Below are 16,409 nucleotides of genomic sequence, written 5' to 3' on the forward strand. Positions count from 1 at the left end.
TGTAAAAGATGAGAAGGGTTTTTTGTTGTTTATTTGTTGGTTGGTGGGGTTTTTTTAACCCATGAGGAAAAAATCATGTTTTCAGGCTTACAACATTCCTGAAGGTCTACAGAAATGGAAAAGGTACAGGGGGGGACAGGGGTGGGAAATTTTGCTAATTGGGATCTGGTACTTGTTTGTAACAGAGTCTTGCGTATTTCTCTGTAAAGCATCCAGTAGTAGATGCTAGCTGTGAAAGCAAGGGGACTGGTCTCCCTGCTTAAGGAAGCTCTTCAGCTCCTGTATTTGTAGTTGTGCACTAATACGTGATTGCTGCAGCCTTACAATGAAAGAAAAAAAAGGAATAGAAGTTGAATTGCAAAAGTATTAAGTTCTCACTGAAAACCCTGGTGAGAATATCCAAGGATGTAAAATCCTTGACTTAACGTTCCCCTTCTTAATGAGGTTGCATTGCTACTACTCTTATCAATAAGAAAAAACTAAACTATTTTTCACCTAGGTTCAGATGCTTCTTCATGGGTGGATTTTGACGGTTATAGTGAGAAACTTCCAATATTGCCAGTGAAATTGCAGACTAAATTAGTCTTGGAAAGGGGCAACTAAATGCTTAATACTGATCTGTTACTAAAGGTTCTCCATAAGTTTTTGAGTACATGAGGACACCTTTAAATGGTAGAACACAGGAAGATCACAGATGAAATTTAACTTTCTTTGTCTGTAAGAGAGATATACAGTTAGGCTTTGCTGTTTTATACTGTCCTTTAAGGTAACCTATTATTTGATGATGTTAGGCAATGAACTGACCATAAACCAATTTATTTATTCCAGGGACAGTAGAAAAAAAATTTAGTTTTCCGGTGCAGTGGTGTTCTGAACGTATTTGGTAGCTAAAGAGTGCTCCATTTAGTTTCTTTTTTTCCTCTTTTTAGTACCAAACTGAAAGTTACTGTATTCTCTTTAAAATATCAAACCCCAGGAAGTTAATGCTAGTTATTACTAAAATTAATTACTCAGGGGAACTTTCATGTTAGGACAAAATAGCAAAATAAAGACTATTTATACAGAAAGAGTCATACTTTGCCAGTAAGCCTGAGTTTCCCATGCAATTGTTTAAGGCAAGTATTGGACAAAGAACCTTTTCTCGGTGACCCTGACTGAGCTAGATGGTGTGTGATGAGGTGCCTAAAATCTGCATCACCGGGTGTGCAGGGCAGTCTGCAGCAAGGCTGAGCAGGCAGCTTGCTTTCTGTTACATGTAACATTTGAGTGTGTCGCTCTAAACCTTATGTATTGGCTTGGATTTTCTTAGTAATGACATTAATGCCTTAAGAGTAGTATTCCAGCCTGAGTAATTGGCTTAGCTTTATGTAAGACAGGCTCTAACTGGCATTTAACCTGAGACTTTTTTTTTCAGGTAATACAGTTTAGGGCTGTACTTTAATGTAGTACAGCTTGTACTGGGATGTGTATATAAACACCTTTGCGCTGGCTTTTGACACCGCGATTTCAGGTAGCTGGGTAGCTGCAGCAGCCTGGAAGTCAGCCCTGGCAGCCGAACCTCCCCAAGCAATGGGTGCCGGCCGATGCCCGCAGCCATGCAGAGCGGTGGCCCTGCACCAAAACTGCACCGCCTGCTTCTGGAGGTGGGGTGCGGACGCTGCTTCCTTGCAGACAGCACCGTAAGTCACCTCGCGACCATCCCCGGTGGACACCCCTCCCCGGGGCTCCACAGGCACTGGTTTGTAGGCCCTGGGTGCCTGCTGCCCACGGCGGCGGGAGCCATAGCCTCGGCGTGCCTCGGCCTACCTCCCCGCGGGCAGCCCTCGGCCGAGGCCTGCGACCCAGCCTGGCCGAGAGCTCCGCTCCCCCCGCGCCGCTGCAGCCTGCCACGCTCTGCCAGATTTACCACTGTGCCCTCTCTTCTGTGAAAGCAAGCCATCAGAGCTCTTTGCTGACCAAAAAACAATAAAGCTTTTTCTCTGCTGATCAGAGTGGCTTTCACTTTGCTGCCTTTTACAGGGATTATGCTTCCCTTGTTTTTGCTCCTCAGCCTGAGATAGGCATTACAGTGCCTCTTATTAATGCACCAGTTTTTAGTGATTTTAAGAACCTTTATGTTGTATGCCAGTCATTGCTCTAACTCCATTTTAGCAGTTGCTAATTTGGTAATAATGTTAGTCTCCAGAATGGCAATTAGGGAACAAAAGAAGGCTACACTGTGTGAGGGAGCAACCAGGCTTCCCTTAGACTTGTTTGTCTCCATACACACCCCACCCAACCTTATTTTCAGCTACATATCGGTCTGCAGGTAATGGAAGTGTAAATTGCTTTATCTAGACACTACTGATGAGTCTGTTTGGTGACAATTCTTAGCTTTTTTCCTTTTAAGAATTCACTGGTCACACCGTTTTGTTCAGAAATACCTGCACTCTAGGATTGCCAAAATCACAACATATAATACTAACATACCTGTCTTTTCTGTGATCCTTGAATTTCTTCAGGCATGACAGTATATGGACATGTATGTGAAGGTCTTCTGTTCTTATATTCTCCTGTTGCTTGCATTAGTATCATTTAAAAGTTGAAAACAAAAGCATTTGTGGTTCTCAAAGACGGAAGGCATATTGCAAGGCAAAATCTCTTCCTCAGGGTCTGTATGCCACATTTACTGGTTTGCCATACAAAAACTAAGTAGATGCTACAAAGGCTTCTAAATTAAGCTGTAAATTTCTTCATTGATTGGTATGCATGTATTCATTGAACTTTTTTCTTTACCTATTTTACTATCACATTAATGCTAATTAACACTAATGCTACCACAAAAAAAAGCCTTTCTAAGGTCAGATAGTCAAGCATTCAAAGAGAGGAAAGGTTTGAGAGACTGGGAAGGTATTTGCTCTTTTTTGTATGAAGTGCTTTCTTATGCCTATAAACAAAGGAAGAGGCAGCAACATCATTTATGTTAACCCCTACTTTGCTGGAAATACTTGTTTCTTGAAAAACCTGCTCTGTATGTTGATATAGCACCAGTTTCAACTTGAAGAAAAGGGTTGGATAAGGCTGTGAGAGAACTAATAATATCTTCTCACAGGAGAAATGTGTTTGAAAATATCAACCGTTCATACAACCTGACTCATTCGAAAAAACAACTCTTGTTGTGTAGTAGAGTTTGGTTTTGTGAGTCTAAGGATAATGTTCTCCTTGAGACTGTTAGCAGTGTCCAGTTGGACATCACTGTCAAAGGGGGATGAAGCAACCCCATCTTTATCACTGGTGCGGGCTTTAAAGTAACACAGAGCAAGCCAGCTATTGCCCATCACTGTTGTCAGGTCTGTAAATTATATGCCATTCCCTCCAAGTCTGAGCAGGGATATATACTGAACTAGGTTTAACTTGATGTTATTTTTAGAACAAATTACATTGATTGCTTACTATTTCAAAGGCCCCAAGTAATAAAGTACACAGTTAAATGTGTCTGACCAGTTTAATTTCTCTTTGTGGTTTTAGGTATAAAAGCTAACATATTTGTTTTCCAGACTCCTCTGGCAAAGATTTTGGTCCTACTCTGGGACTGAAGAAGTCCAGTTCTCTTGAGAGTCTTCAGACGGCTGTGGCTGAAGTTAGGAAGAACGAACTCCCTTTTCACAGACCCAGGCCTCATGTGGTCCGTGGTCGGGGGTGTAATGAGAGTTTCCGAGCTGCCATTGACAAATCATACGATGGGCCTGAAGATGGAGAAGAGGGTATGTTGCTAATGGCACTTACGGAGGGAGCCACCTTCACTTAGCACTGCTGAAGGCCAACTCAATAAAGCACATAAGCAAGTGATTTAGTCCAATTGAAGTTGATCACATTTTAAAAGCTCCTCCTGTCTTCCACTGAATAGAGCTGTCTTTGCAATACCCCATCCAACCTTGACTGGGTTTAGTGTAAAGTCCTTCACTGATCTCCTTTGGGGCAAGGGTGAGTTGGAGGATTTAGAACTCAATCCTTAAATAATTATATTTTTCAACTTCAAGAAGCAGCTGCCTTCTTCAGATTACATTAAAAATTATCTTGCTTGTTTTACAGAGCTGTCTGCAATTCCCGCTTCTCCAACCAGGAAATTTGTTTCCTGTTATAGACAAGGCAGAGTGTATTGATAGCACCCTGCTGCTCATTCTGTCACCATGGGCTTACAGACCCCAGTCTGGAAATATGTCTCCTTTAGCATGAAGCATAAAAACTGTGCTTGGATCCTGAGCCCCCCAAATAGAAACAACACAGCTCTTCTCCAACCAGACAGAACAGTTTATCTATTTCTTGTTCAACCATTAAAATAGAAAGATTCCAGGGAGTGAATGAAATCATTTTGTTACATAGATTGGTTATGTCAGTTGCCAGAATCACTTGTTGAAGTAAGCTCACAGTGTTTGTATCCCAGTATGTCAGTTTTCTCGAGCTGATGGAGGTTAACAAGCTAGATTTCAAATAAAATAGTGTTTTACCATGTCAGGATTTTTGTATCAGGAATAATAACTAGCAAACAAGTCACTAAAATAACTCTGTATTTAATTTACAATAGAAATCTGCTTGAATTCACTAGATATGTTTAGACTGCTTTTTTAAATTACTCAATTAAATGAGTAAATGAGTGAGTCATTTAAGCACTTAGTAGACACTCATACTGTATTTCATGTGTTTGCATTTTGGTGGCCCCTAGCCATCCTCACTGCTGCTTTTTCATTCTGTGCAGATGGTTTCTCTGATAAGAGCTCTCACTCTGGTCAAGAAGCTCAGAACATGGAATCTACCCCTCCAGGGAACACTGAAACAGAAGATGCAGAAACCAAAGCAAAAAAAGACAAAAAAAACAGAGAGAAAGAGAAGAAGAAGGAAAAGGGCAAATCTAAAATCAAGGAGAAGAAAAGGAAGGAAGAAAATGAAGATCCAGAAAAGAAAAAGAAGAAAGGCTTTGGTGTCATGTTGAGGTATGGCATTTTACAAAGCAAAACAGCCACCCATTCTCATTCTAATGTAGGGAACAACTGATACTCTCATAAAGTAATGGAAATATTATTTCACTTGGACTCAAAATAATGTTTATGTTATTTAAAAAGAAAGCAGTTTATACTTTTACACCAAACTTGTAGCTGAGGCAGAAGACATTTGGCAGACAAAATGTATTTTTGTGCCTTTGAAATTCATTCCCATATGTCAGAAAAGAATCAAGGTTTCAGGCTAAAAACAAGTGTGTGTTGGTGGGAAGGCTTTGTGGGGAATATTTCTGAGTAATACGCGACCCACTCCCACACTCAGACCTTCACCTTCTCTTCCCTTGCTTATCTGCTTCCTTCACAAGCCTTGGGAGAGCAGGATTGCTTGTGTTACTGTAAACAGTCTAGTAACATCTGCAGTTGCTGAAAACCACTAGCTGTGATAAAATCTTTGCTTCACAGCTTCAGCCACTGCTTGCCTTGGACAAAAGCTCACCATGCTCCCTGCCCAACTTGCAAGTGTTTGCATTTCTTCCATGGCTATTGGTTGGTTTTGCATCTCTGGAATCATCAGAGATTAGACAAAGTTCTTCAGGCCATATCCTTGCTATTGCTGGAGCCTTTGGTACGGTAGACACTCTGGTTGGTATCATTGCTGCCTCTGGTACCTGTTTACTCTATGGAGGATTAAAGTGTTTACATTTAAGTAGATCATTGCAATTAATGTAGAGTATGTGAATTAAATTTAATGGTCACCTGGAGGAGATTAGACTGTATGACCATGCAGTTGCTTGCGGCACTGAAAACTTAATGTTAGTTTTAGGAGTCTACTGGTGTTTCTGAGCATGCTGTGTTGTAGACAAGCCAGATACGTACAAAAGCCACAATCAGTGCTTAGGCAAAGATACATTTAACTAGTAATCTAAGAAATTCAGCTACAAGATCATTCACTTACAATGATATTTATTAGGACAGTGAAATATGAATTCTCATTGCAGCTTTCTGTTGATATATCCTCTGGAGTCGAATGGCTTGTGTTACCCTGACATGGAAGGATTTAGCTGACTTTCTTCCATGTATCATCAATAGGAATCCTCAAAACTGTCCTATCAACTTTTGAACACTATCGAGATATTGTCAAAAATATACAGGCATGCTTATGTGCCAAATTTCCATCCTTTCAACACTTGTTAGTGTTTGTAAGGTGAAGGTGCCTGGGCATACCAGTCTGCATTCAAATGGGGCTCGTTAGGAATGCTGAGGCGGCGCATAGCGCATACTCACACCTGTGCATTGGTTCAGACCTGTGCATTGCTTCAGCGTTTGTGTTCATACTGCTTAAAGAAATAGGGCTTAACATGAAACAGTACTCAAAACACTGAATAATTAGGAGGGTGACTTCAACAAGTCTCTTGTGTATTTTCATTCTTCTTTTTAACTCTTTGGCATGAATAGGGCTGTTGGAAGAGGAAGAGAGTGACACAGAGGTCTGACAAAAGCACAAGTATTCTGTTTCATATATCACTGGCATATTCGAAGTTTGAAGTGTAAAGACTTACGGGGGTGTGATGCCTGAGCCAGAAAGAACATGGGATGACATCAGAATCCAAAACAAGCAATTGTAGTTGACAAAAAAATATGACAATGATCAATATGCAAAGCTGGGAACAATAGGTTACCATTTTTAGTGAATCCCTTTTTCAGAATATATTTCACATTTTGGTTGTACATGAGCTTTATACATCTGTTCTTTTCATATGCTTACTTTTTATTTAGAATTACAATCTTTCCAGCAGACCATAATTGTCAATAGTATTTATTTATCTGTATGGCAGCACAGAATGCGAGTTTCTATCCCACACCATTGAAAATCTCTACAAAGCCACAAAGATGGAAGCAACAGGTTATAATGAACAGGGGAGGAGTTGTTTGTAAGAGCTAACAGTTCAGCTGGGAGGTTTTTAGCGGTTCGATGTCCTCATCAGTGTTTCTTTCTAAATTTATAAAAATTGTTCTTGAAAATAAATTCCTTCCTGAGAAGGTGAGAGTCCTAGGGAATCACAGCCATGCTACAAGTGAAAGAAGGGTAATGACCTGTAAAGATTGAAGAAGAACGAGAATTGGGGACTGTTTGTCCTGCTCAAAATGAGAAAAAACAGGCTGGTATTTTTTTGAGGAGAAACTGCTGTGGCTGACATGAAAAACAGAAACAATCTGAATGTTTTTAAAAGAAATAATGGGAGACTAATGGCAGAACTTAGAAGGGGTCAAATACTGACTAAATACTAAATTCAAGGGGTATTTTTCAAACTGGAGTTTTGCACTGATGTGAAGAGTGAGGGGTGAGTGTCTGGAGGGTTAGGGAGGAGGCTACTGCAGTAAGAAGGTTTGAATAATCAAGTATTTTAACAGCACGGATGGAAAGAAACAGCCAGATTTTTCATGACATTGTGGAGATGAAACTGGCATGTTTTATTGGTAGAACATCTGTGGAAGAAAAGAGAGAAGCTGAATACGACAAAGTTGTGAGCTTCTGCAGCAGGCAAGGTGACTACTAATTCTTGGTAGTTTAAGAGAGAGAGAAGTAGAGAGAAGTATTTAGAAACAGAGATGAGATGAGTTTTTGACATACTGAGTTTAAATTGGAAGGGGAACCTGCCGTAGGAGGCATTAGAAATGAAAACACCATAAGGGAGCAGAAAGCTGGATAAAGAGGGAATCTGTAGAGTGCCTTTTGTAGATATGGTGGTAGTTGTACTGTGGTCCCCCCATGTGGGAGACCACCAAAATGAGGAACTAGGAACAGAGCCCCTGCTAGACTGACAGGAGAGAAAGACCCAAGAGAAAAGAAATTAAGGAAGTAACTGGCAGGAGTAGGAAGAGGATATATCTTCTTGGGACTGGGCGAATTTTTTGAACTAGTCCAATGACTGCAGCCATGTACCTAATTGATCCTACCAAGAGCTGGAACCCCACACTGATACATTCATACTGTTTGTGATTTGTGGGCTGCTTTGTTCAGAGCTATTTTAGCTGTGCCTGCATAGTTCTGCTGTGCTGTGTAGATGTATCCAAACAGGAAAACAGACTTGATGAACCCATGTCAAGATTGGGTTAAGTAGGAAATAATCATCTGTGGTGAAAGCTCCAGGACCAGAAGGACAATGAAAACATTCTGAGATTTTGCCAGAAAGCTCAGTGCTAATTAAGACACATGCACTTTCTGGTGAATGACTGGGGATCAGGTGTAAAGGACAAAGGAAAGTAGAATTTGAAGCTAAAGCAGCTGCTGGAAAGTCACACTTGTCTATGGTGGGATTTTTGTGATATAGTTGCTGGGTCACATATACAGCTATAACAAGTTTTATCTTGATAGTATGTCCATGTGAATTGGCTTATTTCTACCTCATAATCAATAACAAAGCATTTAAAGATATTAAAACCAAACCCAAGTATTTATCTGTAGTACAAGAAGCATTGAGCTTTAGTCTTTTGCATCTGAGATTTTTGAACATATTGGAATTGCTACTGCATTGGGTTTTTTACTTTTTTTTTTTTTTTTTAAATTAACAACAGAAAATAGCAAAGCTGTTAGCAGTTGCTAACAGATTTCACTTAGTGCCTCATCTGTTGCTCAGCTGCTATTTACTTGTAGTTCCTGGTCTTTTTTTACACATACAAAAAAAAAAAAAAAAAAAAAAAAAAAAATGATTGCTTTCCTGCTAAGATTTTCCTGGATTGAAGCTTTATTTAGGTGATTTATGATTCAGGGAGACCATCAAGCAGTCATGCTTTTATTTATCTAATCATTGTTTTTTAAAAAGTCCTCTTGTTTCACCCAGTATTAACTGGAACTCTTGGCTGCAGCATTTTAATGACTGTGGCACTTGGAGCAAAGTATGTTAATATACTGGAGATTTGAAATGCAGATGACACTGGTTATTACTGATTAATTACGTCTCTATAGTCCAAAGTACTATTTTGCTGTGATGCAGACTGGACAGTGTTTGTTTACTTGTTTGGACAGTTCTGATGCATATATTGCCTGCCTTAGTACTGGATGTGTATATGTGCTGTCCAAAGAACAACAGAAGTGGACTCTGTTAAATGTTTGTAAGTAACATTGGTTAAGCAGCATTAGATTTTGCTTTCTGATGTTTTCTGGCACATTTGTACCATCACAACTCACTAAACAACCCACCAGTAGACAACAGACAGCAAAGTAAATTGATATTCTCTATCAGGAAAACAACTACATGAAGTACTTTCATTATTGGAGCTGTGACTACATGTGTACAGCAATCTCAGGAAAAAAACAGGGTCTAGCATCTCTGCTGAAATTCTTTTGGAACAGAAATAATACTCAGTTCTATGCAGATACATAACAGTGGCAAGATTAAGCGATGCTACATCCAATTCTTGGTTCATCTGTTTTCTTACGTGGAGCTGACTGATTCTTTCAGAGCACAGTGAGTCTTGAGACTGCTGGACCTCAAATGAGCTTACCTATACTTCTTTTTGAAGGTGTTTTGCATTTTCATGAGAAACACTATAGTGAAACGGCATGTTTGTGCCTTTGAATAAAGGTAGCGTGTAGTGTCATTGGTTTAGAACTGTCAGAAGCCTTGTGAGGTAGCTCTGCAGGCTGCTTGGAAGGGTTAATTAACCTGTTGGTGCAGAGTATTGAAAATCCCTGATGCTGAGCATTAATGCAAAATGCATTATCAGTTAGCACTGGGAATGCAAAACTGATCCAACCAAGAGGTTAATAAAAAAATAAATAAATGATTCCTCGGTTTGCTAGGTTTTGAACTCCAGATTTTAAATTTGTGATCTATAGTTATTTCACTGCTGTACTTTGAAATACTATCAAAATATTATTTTCTAGCAAAGGCAGGCTTTGTCTTGGTTTCTAAATTAAGTTGGAGAAAGACTGAACCTTTAAATCACCAGGGAAATGTGACCTCTGCTGGGCCATGCTGCTCTGTATCCTAATCCCATAGCAGTCGTTACAGTCCTGGTGTATAATAAACATAAGTCTACCGCACTCTCACTACCTTTTCCAGATATTGATCGTAAAAGTTCTGGACAGCCCTTTCAGCCTTATGGGTATGGGTTAGCTAATGGACTGCAGCCACATCAATGGCATCTTAATAGGTAGCTCCCCCAGGCAGAGACCAGTAGGCTGAAGTCATAATTTTTTGGGGGTATGAAAATCTAAGAGCAAGTATGTAATTGGTGACTCAAAGTAAAGAGTTTTGCTGGAGTGCACTGAGAGAACACCCTCTCATTCAGTCTTTATTTCTAGGCTGGATTCAGGAGAAAAAAACCCCAACCTTCTTCATATAAGGCAATTCTTGTCAACTTGACTTCACTAGTTCAGTAGCAAATATTTTCTAAATTAGAATAGATGAGAAAATGTCTGTTTCTCAGAAATACTGCACGTGGACCATGACTTGCATATTTGTGCATGTATACATGTAACTGCAAGCCCAGGAAGTAAGACTATATATGTGTGTGTTAGTTACATTTGCTTTTTCCTCTTCAGAAAGAATGCACTTTCCCACATAATAGTTCATCTTAAATTATTTACCTTCCATTTCACAATATGAGCCATGAATATTTTATTTTTTGTCCCCTTAATTTGCCAGTTTTCCTTTGAGCTAAGTGCCTTAGTGATTTTAATTTTTCATTCTAGTTGGAAGACAGAAATGACCCTTTTTTCATTATTACTATTATAGTCCTTGTGCTCAGAATGATACTTTTTACAACCAGCACTGTTGAGCCTGTAATGGTATTGCAGAGTGGATAACATAATATACAGACATTGACTTCCATTAAGTATAGCACTATGATAGCTTATGGAGAGATTTTTTTCTGCTCTGTGTTGCCCTGAGAAGTTGAGCATTGTGGAAGAAAAGTTAGCAATATAATGAAGAAAGAGCAAATAATAAAGATGTGATTTGCTTGAGAGAGGCAGCGTATATAACTTTTTAATGTATTTAAATGTATGTACACAGGATGATGGAAATCAGTATGGACATGGATAGAGTAAAAAAAAAAAAAACAAAAAAACAAACCAGGACTAGATTAAATTATAATTTAATTAGGCTGAAGTTATTTTAGAATTTTTTGTCCTCAATAGCAAAATGTTCTGAGATGGATCATGCCTGTGTGTTTGATAGACAGAATCAGTTAATGAGGCAGATGAGTTATTTAGAGGCCTTGATTTCCTTTTGCCTAATAAAATTCCCACTTTTCAAATAGGTAAATTAGTAAATAAAACTCCTGTTTCCTTTAAAGAGCACAAGAGCATGAGGGAGAGGAGGTACCTAATCACTTTAATGTACCTCAAGTTTGTCAAGTATTTTAAAATAAAAAAAGACAAAGACTTCAATTTACATGTATCACTTTCTCTTTTCCTCCACTGTATTGATTCCTCCTTGGCTGCATTCATAGTCAAAGTAAAACAGACAAAATAAGGGGGTTTTGTACTAAAAATGATCATGTGGACTGCCTGCTAAAGGCTTATTTGTTTAATTAAGCATCTGTTCTCCTTTTAATATGCATGCATAAATCTCATTAACGTTAGATGTATGCAAGTGCAGTGAAGAAGAATAGACCCCTCACTCTCATTACTGAACTTGGATAACAAGATTTATATTTACTTAACAGATCAGAGGAGAAAGTTCCCTCTGACTATTTAAAAGGACTGGAAATTACAAACTGTTTGCAAGGAGCATGCTTTTTGTGAAATAGTTGCATGTTCACTTCAAGTTGAAATATCATTATTTAAGCCATTACTAAGCAAAAAAAAAAAAAAAAAAGTCAGGGTTCTTTGTGAGGATTAACTTTGTGTACTAAATTCTGTGATGTGTCGACTTAAATGTATTCTTGCGTATTCGATATTAACCTCTGTGCATGCCACACCTGCTATAACAAAAGCAAACTCCAGGTTTTTCTGGAGGTGGCATATTTTTTCTAAGTGTCTGTCTCCTCTCTCCCAAGAAATACCTTCTGCAAAAAGAGTCATAGAAAGCAAAGTGTATTCTTGATGAGTACTGAACACTGTGGCAATGTGTTTATCCTTCATTCACTATAGCTGGCTGTTACTTGTTATAAAATCTACCTCTTACCTGAGGATAAAACTTGAATTCCAGATTTTCCATATAAGTTATGGTCCACTGGGTATTTCTGTATGTAGTACAGATGCATTATGGTCAAAGATCCTTGAGGGTTTAAAGTCATGCCCACAAGAATTTGAATTCAGGTTTCCTGAGCTGCATTTTAACCAACAAATGTATATTTTGCTGAGGAATACAGTCTGGAGTATGAGTTCTACCTTGTGACAGTAAAAACCCAGCAGTTGTGCTGATTTTCTGTTTCAGTAGTTCTTGTAACATGAACTTGGTAAATGGGGGGCTAGAGGAAGAGACAACAATTAACAGAGAAATTATACAGAAGGGCGCTCCTGACAGATTCCTTAACTACAAAGTGCTGGCAGGTGCCAGTTTAATAGGTATTGCCATTAACAACCATCTGTAGAGAAAATGAAATGTACTCATCTCACTGAATTATGATTTATGCCAGACAAAGCAGTCAAACCAAAGTAATATTTATATTATAATGCAGAGTCATTGATTAAATGCACATGGCATCTCAAATCCAGTTGACATTTTAAGTTGAAATGATTGCAGACATGTAGCCATTTATTTAACTATTACTTTAAAAAATGTGTCTCTACTTGTTATTAATAGAAGAAAGTCAGACCTGACCAATATTTCAATAGGCTGACCTTTTGTTTTGCTGACATATGAAAGGAACAAAGCTCCTTTTGGGGTAGTCACAATTTCAGAGCATATGAAGTATGATAGCGTCAGAAAAAAATGACCTCTTTGAACCACTCTGTCTCTTTCTTCCCTCCTCTTTTCCGCACAGGATTTTTGAAAGAAAATGGACAAGAAATGGTTTAGGAGATAGGAAAATAGTCTGAGAGAGGCTTTCTTTCAAGTGCCTGCTCTGCTACTGATACTTTGGATGACACTGGTTAACTCATTTATCTGCTCTGAGCCACAGTTGTCCTTATACAAAAGTTATCCTCTGTGCTTATAACAAATAAAAATAACAGCATTTCCCTGCTTCGTATGATCATTCTTCTGAAAAATCTGTTAAAAAATAAATACATTTAAAAACTAGTTTAGCCACTTCTGTAAAAGTATAGCAGGCAAATAGTTTTATTTTTTAAGAAAATTAAAATTAAAAAGTAGTAAGCTTTTGTGTGATTTTTCTCAAACTAATTTTCCTCTAATCTCTAGGCTGCTTCTTCTCTCCCTGAGGACTTCTTACTGTCTTTCCTTTTACTTTTTTCGGTTGATTCCAACTGTTCTCATTTGTTAATCTTCTGTTGGCCAGTTTCTTATTTCCACATAGCACCTCTCCATTCTCTTTGTAACCTTGTCTCATTATTGCTTACCTTCCCATCCATTTTTATCAAACTTTGGTCTGTTCTCTCTTTGGAAAAGAAATATGAAACAAACCTAGCCCAGTTTGCAAGCTCAGTCTTCTGCTGTTTCACTGCTATTGAGAACTTTTTGACAGAATACTGGGTTGCTCACCCTTACTGCTTCTTGCTACTGCTAGTGCGTGAGGTGCCAAACTGGGGTTTCTTCCTCCTCTCTGTACTACCTCCTAGCTACAGATACTCCTACCTTCAGAAATGTGGTCTGGAATATAATGCCTTGGAATCACAGTCAACCTTCTATCTTTTACGCTGAATTTATGCCTTCTTGCTAGAAAAAATTGATTTGTCATTTCAAATTTAACATGGGCAAACTAATTTTTTCTCTGAGGATTGTTCCTCTTTATGTCCTTACTCTGTCATCGTGGAAACTAGCAGCATCTTCCCTCTTTCACAAAAGCCCCTACATGGCATGTCATCTTTCAGCGAACCTTAAACCCATTCAACAGGGCAGTGCCTAAAACTTGCTCACTTCTTACACAACACACCAAAGACCTGACCACACAATCGAAGTTTTTTCCCTTTCTGCTTGGACTCCTGTTGCTTCCAGATTCTGTAAGTCTCTCTTGTGGATCACACTGCTGAGTTGTTGTTCTGACTACTCTCACTTGCCCTTGTCAGCACACCCACGAACTTTGTCTCCTTTCCAGTTTGGTCTGCGTTAACAGACCAGTGTGGTAGCATACTGCTTTGAGCAACCATAAACACTTACTAGCCAGCCTGTCTCAGTCACATACTCCTTACTGCAACATAACATGTTGCAACATGTCTGGGCAGAAAGTATTTTATATAGCCCTTCAACTTCCCTAGATTTGCCTCTGCTGTAAAACTTCCATGATGTGTATGAACATTGGCAGGACTAAATGAGTGATGAAGTAAGGCTTTATATCCTTTCCAGCCTAGCTCTTGCCTTCTATCTTTGTCCACCAGTAAGTAAGAAAGTAGTAAGAAAGAAAAGCTCTTTACAGCTTCCTGCCCTGCACCACATTTAACTGTGTTCATTTACCTCCATCTCTCCTCATTTTTTTTGGAATGTGTTAGGATGTGAATGCAAAGGTGCAGGATTGATGTTCGTTCGGCTGTTAACTGGAGTTAACACCATCTTCTTACCACCTCCAGCCCTCCATCCTCTGACGACATTTGTTTGTCACCAGGTTGCTGCCTTCGTTGCCTTCTCCTCCTCTCTACCCACTCTGCACCCTGGGCTCTCTCTTGTCCTTGCTATCATCCAACTTATGCAGAGTCTTGACTAATAAGCCTAGCGCAGTTCATTAGTTTGGGCTCCACCCTTTATGTGTGTTGCTTCTATTCTGCACCTTGTCCTGAGGAGCAACTGCTCTAATTTCTCAGTAGTCATGGTGCCGCGTGGCGTTTACCGTAGAAGTTAATTTTTCTATTGAGTGCTCCCATCACAGAAATATTTACATTGAAGTAACCCTCCCCTGCTTGCTTCCTCCATTCAGTGGAAAAGACATCTGTAGGGTCTTGGCTTGAACATGGGGCATTTGAGAGAATTTGATGTTACTCTTTAGAAGTCTTTGAATAATTTTCACTGGTGAAAATGAATATGACGTCTCCCTTTTCCCTTTCTGTTCTTGCAACTTCCCACTTCTGTCCTATTTCTTTTTTTTTTTTCATTGTCGAGAAGAAACAGTAAAGAATGAACGGAAAGGAACCTGGGCAAATATAAAGTGTTAACCAAATGCTGACATGAAAAAAACTATCACCCTCGGTGTGTGTATATATATATGAAATACGTGTCACCACTGGCTTAGGAATTTAAAAAAAGAAATACAAGTCTTAAAGTTTGACTCACCAAGTGAAAAATTGTCTGTCTCTCTGTATATATGTAGTACAAGATACACAGGCCACTAAGTATCTGCTATTGTTCTTTAGCATTTAACTTCAGTATTGAGTTTGAAGTAGTGAACTGTATGCCTGTGCCATTCGTTGTCCCTTATTTCAAAGTAGTGAATACCTGGCCTCACACTAACCCCAGGTTATCGGGTTGGTTGGCAATAATGTGTAAATAGAATTGTAAAGCTATTTTCTGGTGACAGAAGGCCACCACTGTTGTCTGCTATTTTCCTTCTAGCCAAAGAACCCTAGTGAGTAATGAGTTGGGCACTGTTCATTCTACCTCTGTCGTCTTTTTGTTTAGCTTTTTATTCTCTAATGTGGAAATCTCTATTACAGTAGCTTCGTATAACAGACATCCTAATGTTCTGGTTTTAATTAAAATTAGATTGAGGAAATAAACAATTCAAAGAAGTTAGCTTTCCTCTCCCCACCCCCACAGATATGCTTTCCATATCCTCTTCTGCATTTGAAAGTGCTTGTTTCCATTCACATGCTCTTGAATTGTTCAAACTCTTTAACAAATAGTGAGGAAGGACTGTCAAGGAAGCTCACTTTCATTCATTAAGTCTTCTTAGCAATACATGTTTTTAAATTACTGATTTTTGTCTGTTTTGGTGTAGTCTGCACTGTAAAATACAATTCTTAATATAAAAACTTTGTCAAAACATGAAGATTTCACAAAACCAAACTGCACTGCTCTTGAGAAAAAAGTTTAGACTATACAGCTGCAGATCATTTTTACTATGACTAGTATATATATACACACTGGAGAGTGAGTGACCTGATCTAAACTACTCAAGAAGAAATTAGCAATTATTTCTTTCCTTTAAAAAGGCAAATTATTATGGGTGTAAGTGCTGCAGTAGGTTAATGTACCTCTTCATCTCTGAAGATCTCTGCCCCACCTTTTGTCAAGCTGGTGAAGAGGGCTTTAAACTAAAGTTGCTGGGGGTGGCAAACCTCAATCCATCCCAGTCCTCCCAGTTTGATGCCAGTGTCAGCAACAGATGTCCAGAGCCTGAAGAAGGATCACAGGTCAACAGGAGAGTACCTGA

The 16,409-nt window shown here is 38.9% G+C and overlaps 1 protein-coding gene across 3 annotated transcripts in view; it reads left to right on the top strand.

Moving 5' to 3' along the window:
* PARD3B (par-3 family cell polarity regulator beta) overlaps positions 1 to 16,409 on the top strand; it is a 432,753-nt gene that overhangs the window by 282,839 nt on the left and 133,505 nt on the right. For all 3 annotated transcript variants that reach the window (XM_042783978.1, XM_042783979.1, XM_042783980.1), the window contains 2 exons: positions 3,537 to 3,743; positions 4,736 to 4,970. In XM_042783978.1, coding sequence (XP_042639912.1) covers positions 3,537 to 3,743; positions 4,736 to 4,970 — 442 coding nt within the window. The remainder of the gene's footprint in view (positions 1 to 3,536; positions 3,744 to 4,735; positions 4,971 to 16,409) is intronic.

This window comes from Tyto alba, unplaced genomic scaffold (assembly GCF_018691265.1).
Source record: "Tyto alba isolate M040663 unplaced genomic scaffold, T.alba_DEE_v4.0 Super-Scaffold_7, whole genome shotgun sequence".
Lineage (NCBI taxonomy): Eukaryota > Metazoa > Chordata > Aves > Strigiformes > Tytonidae > Tyto > Tyto alba.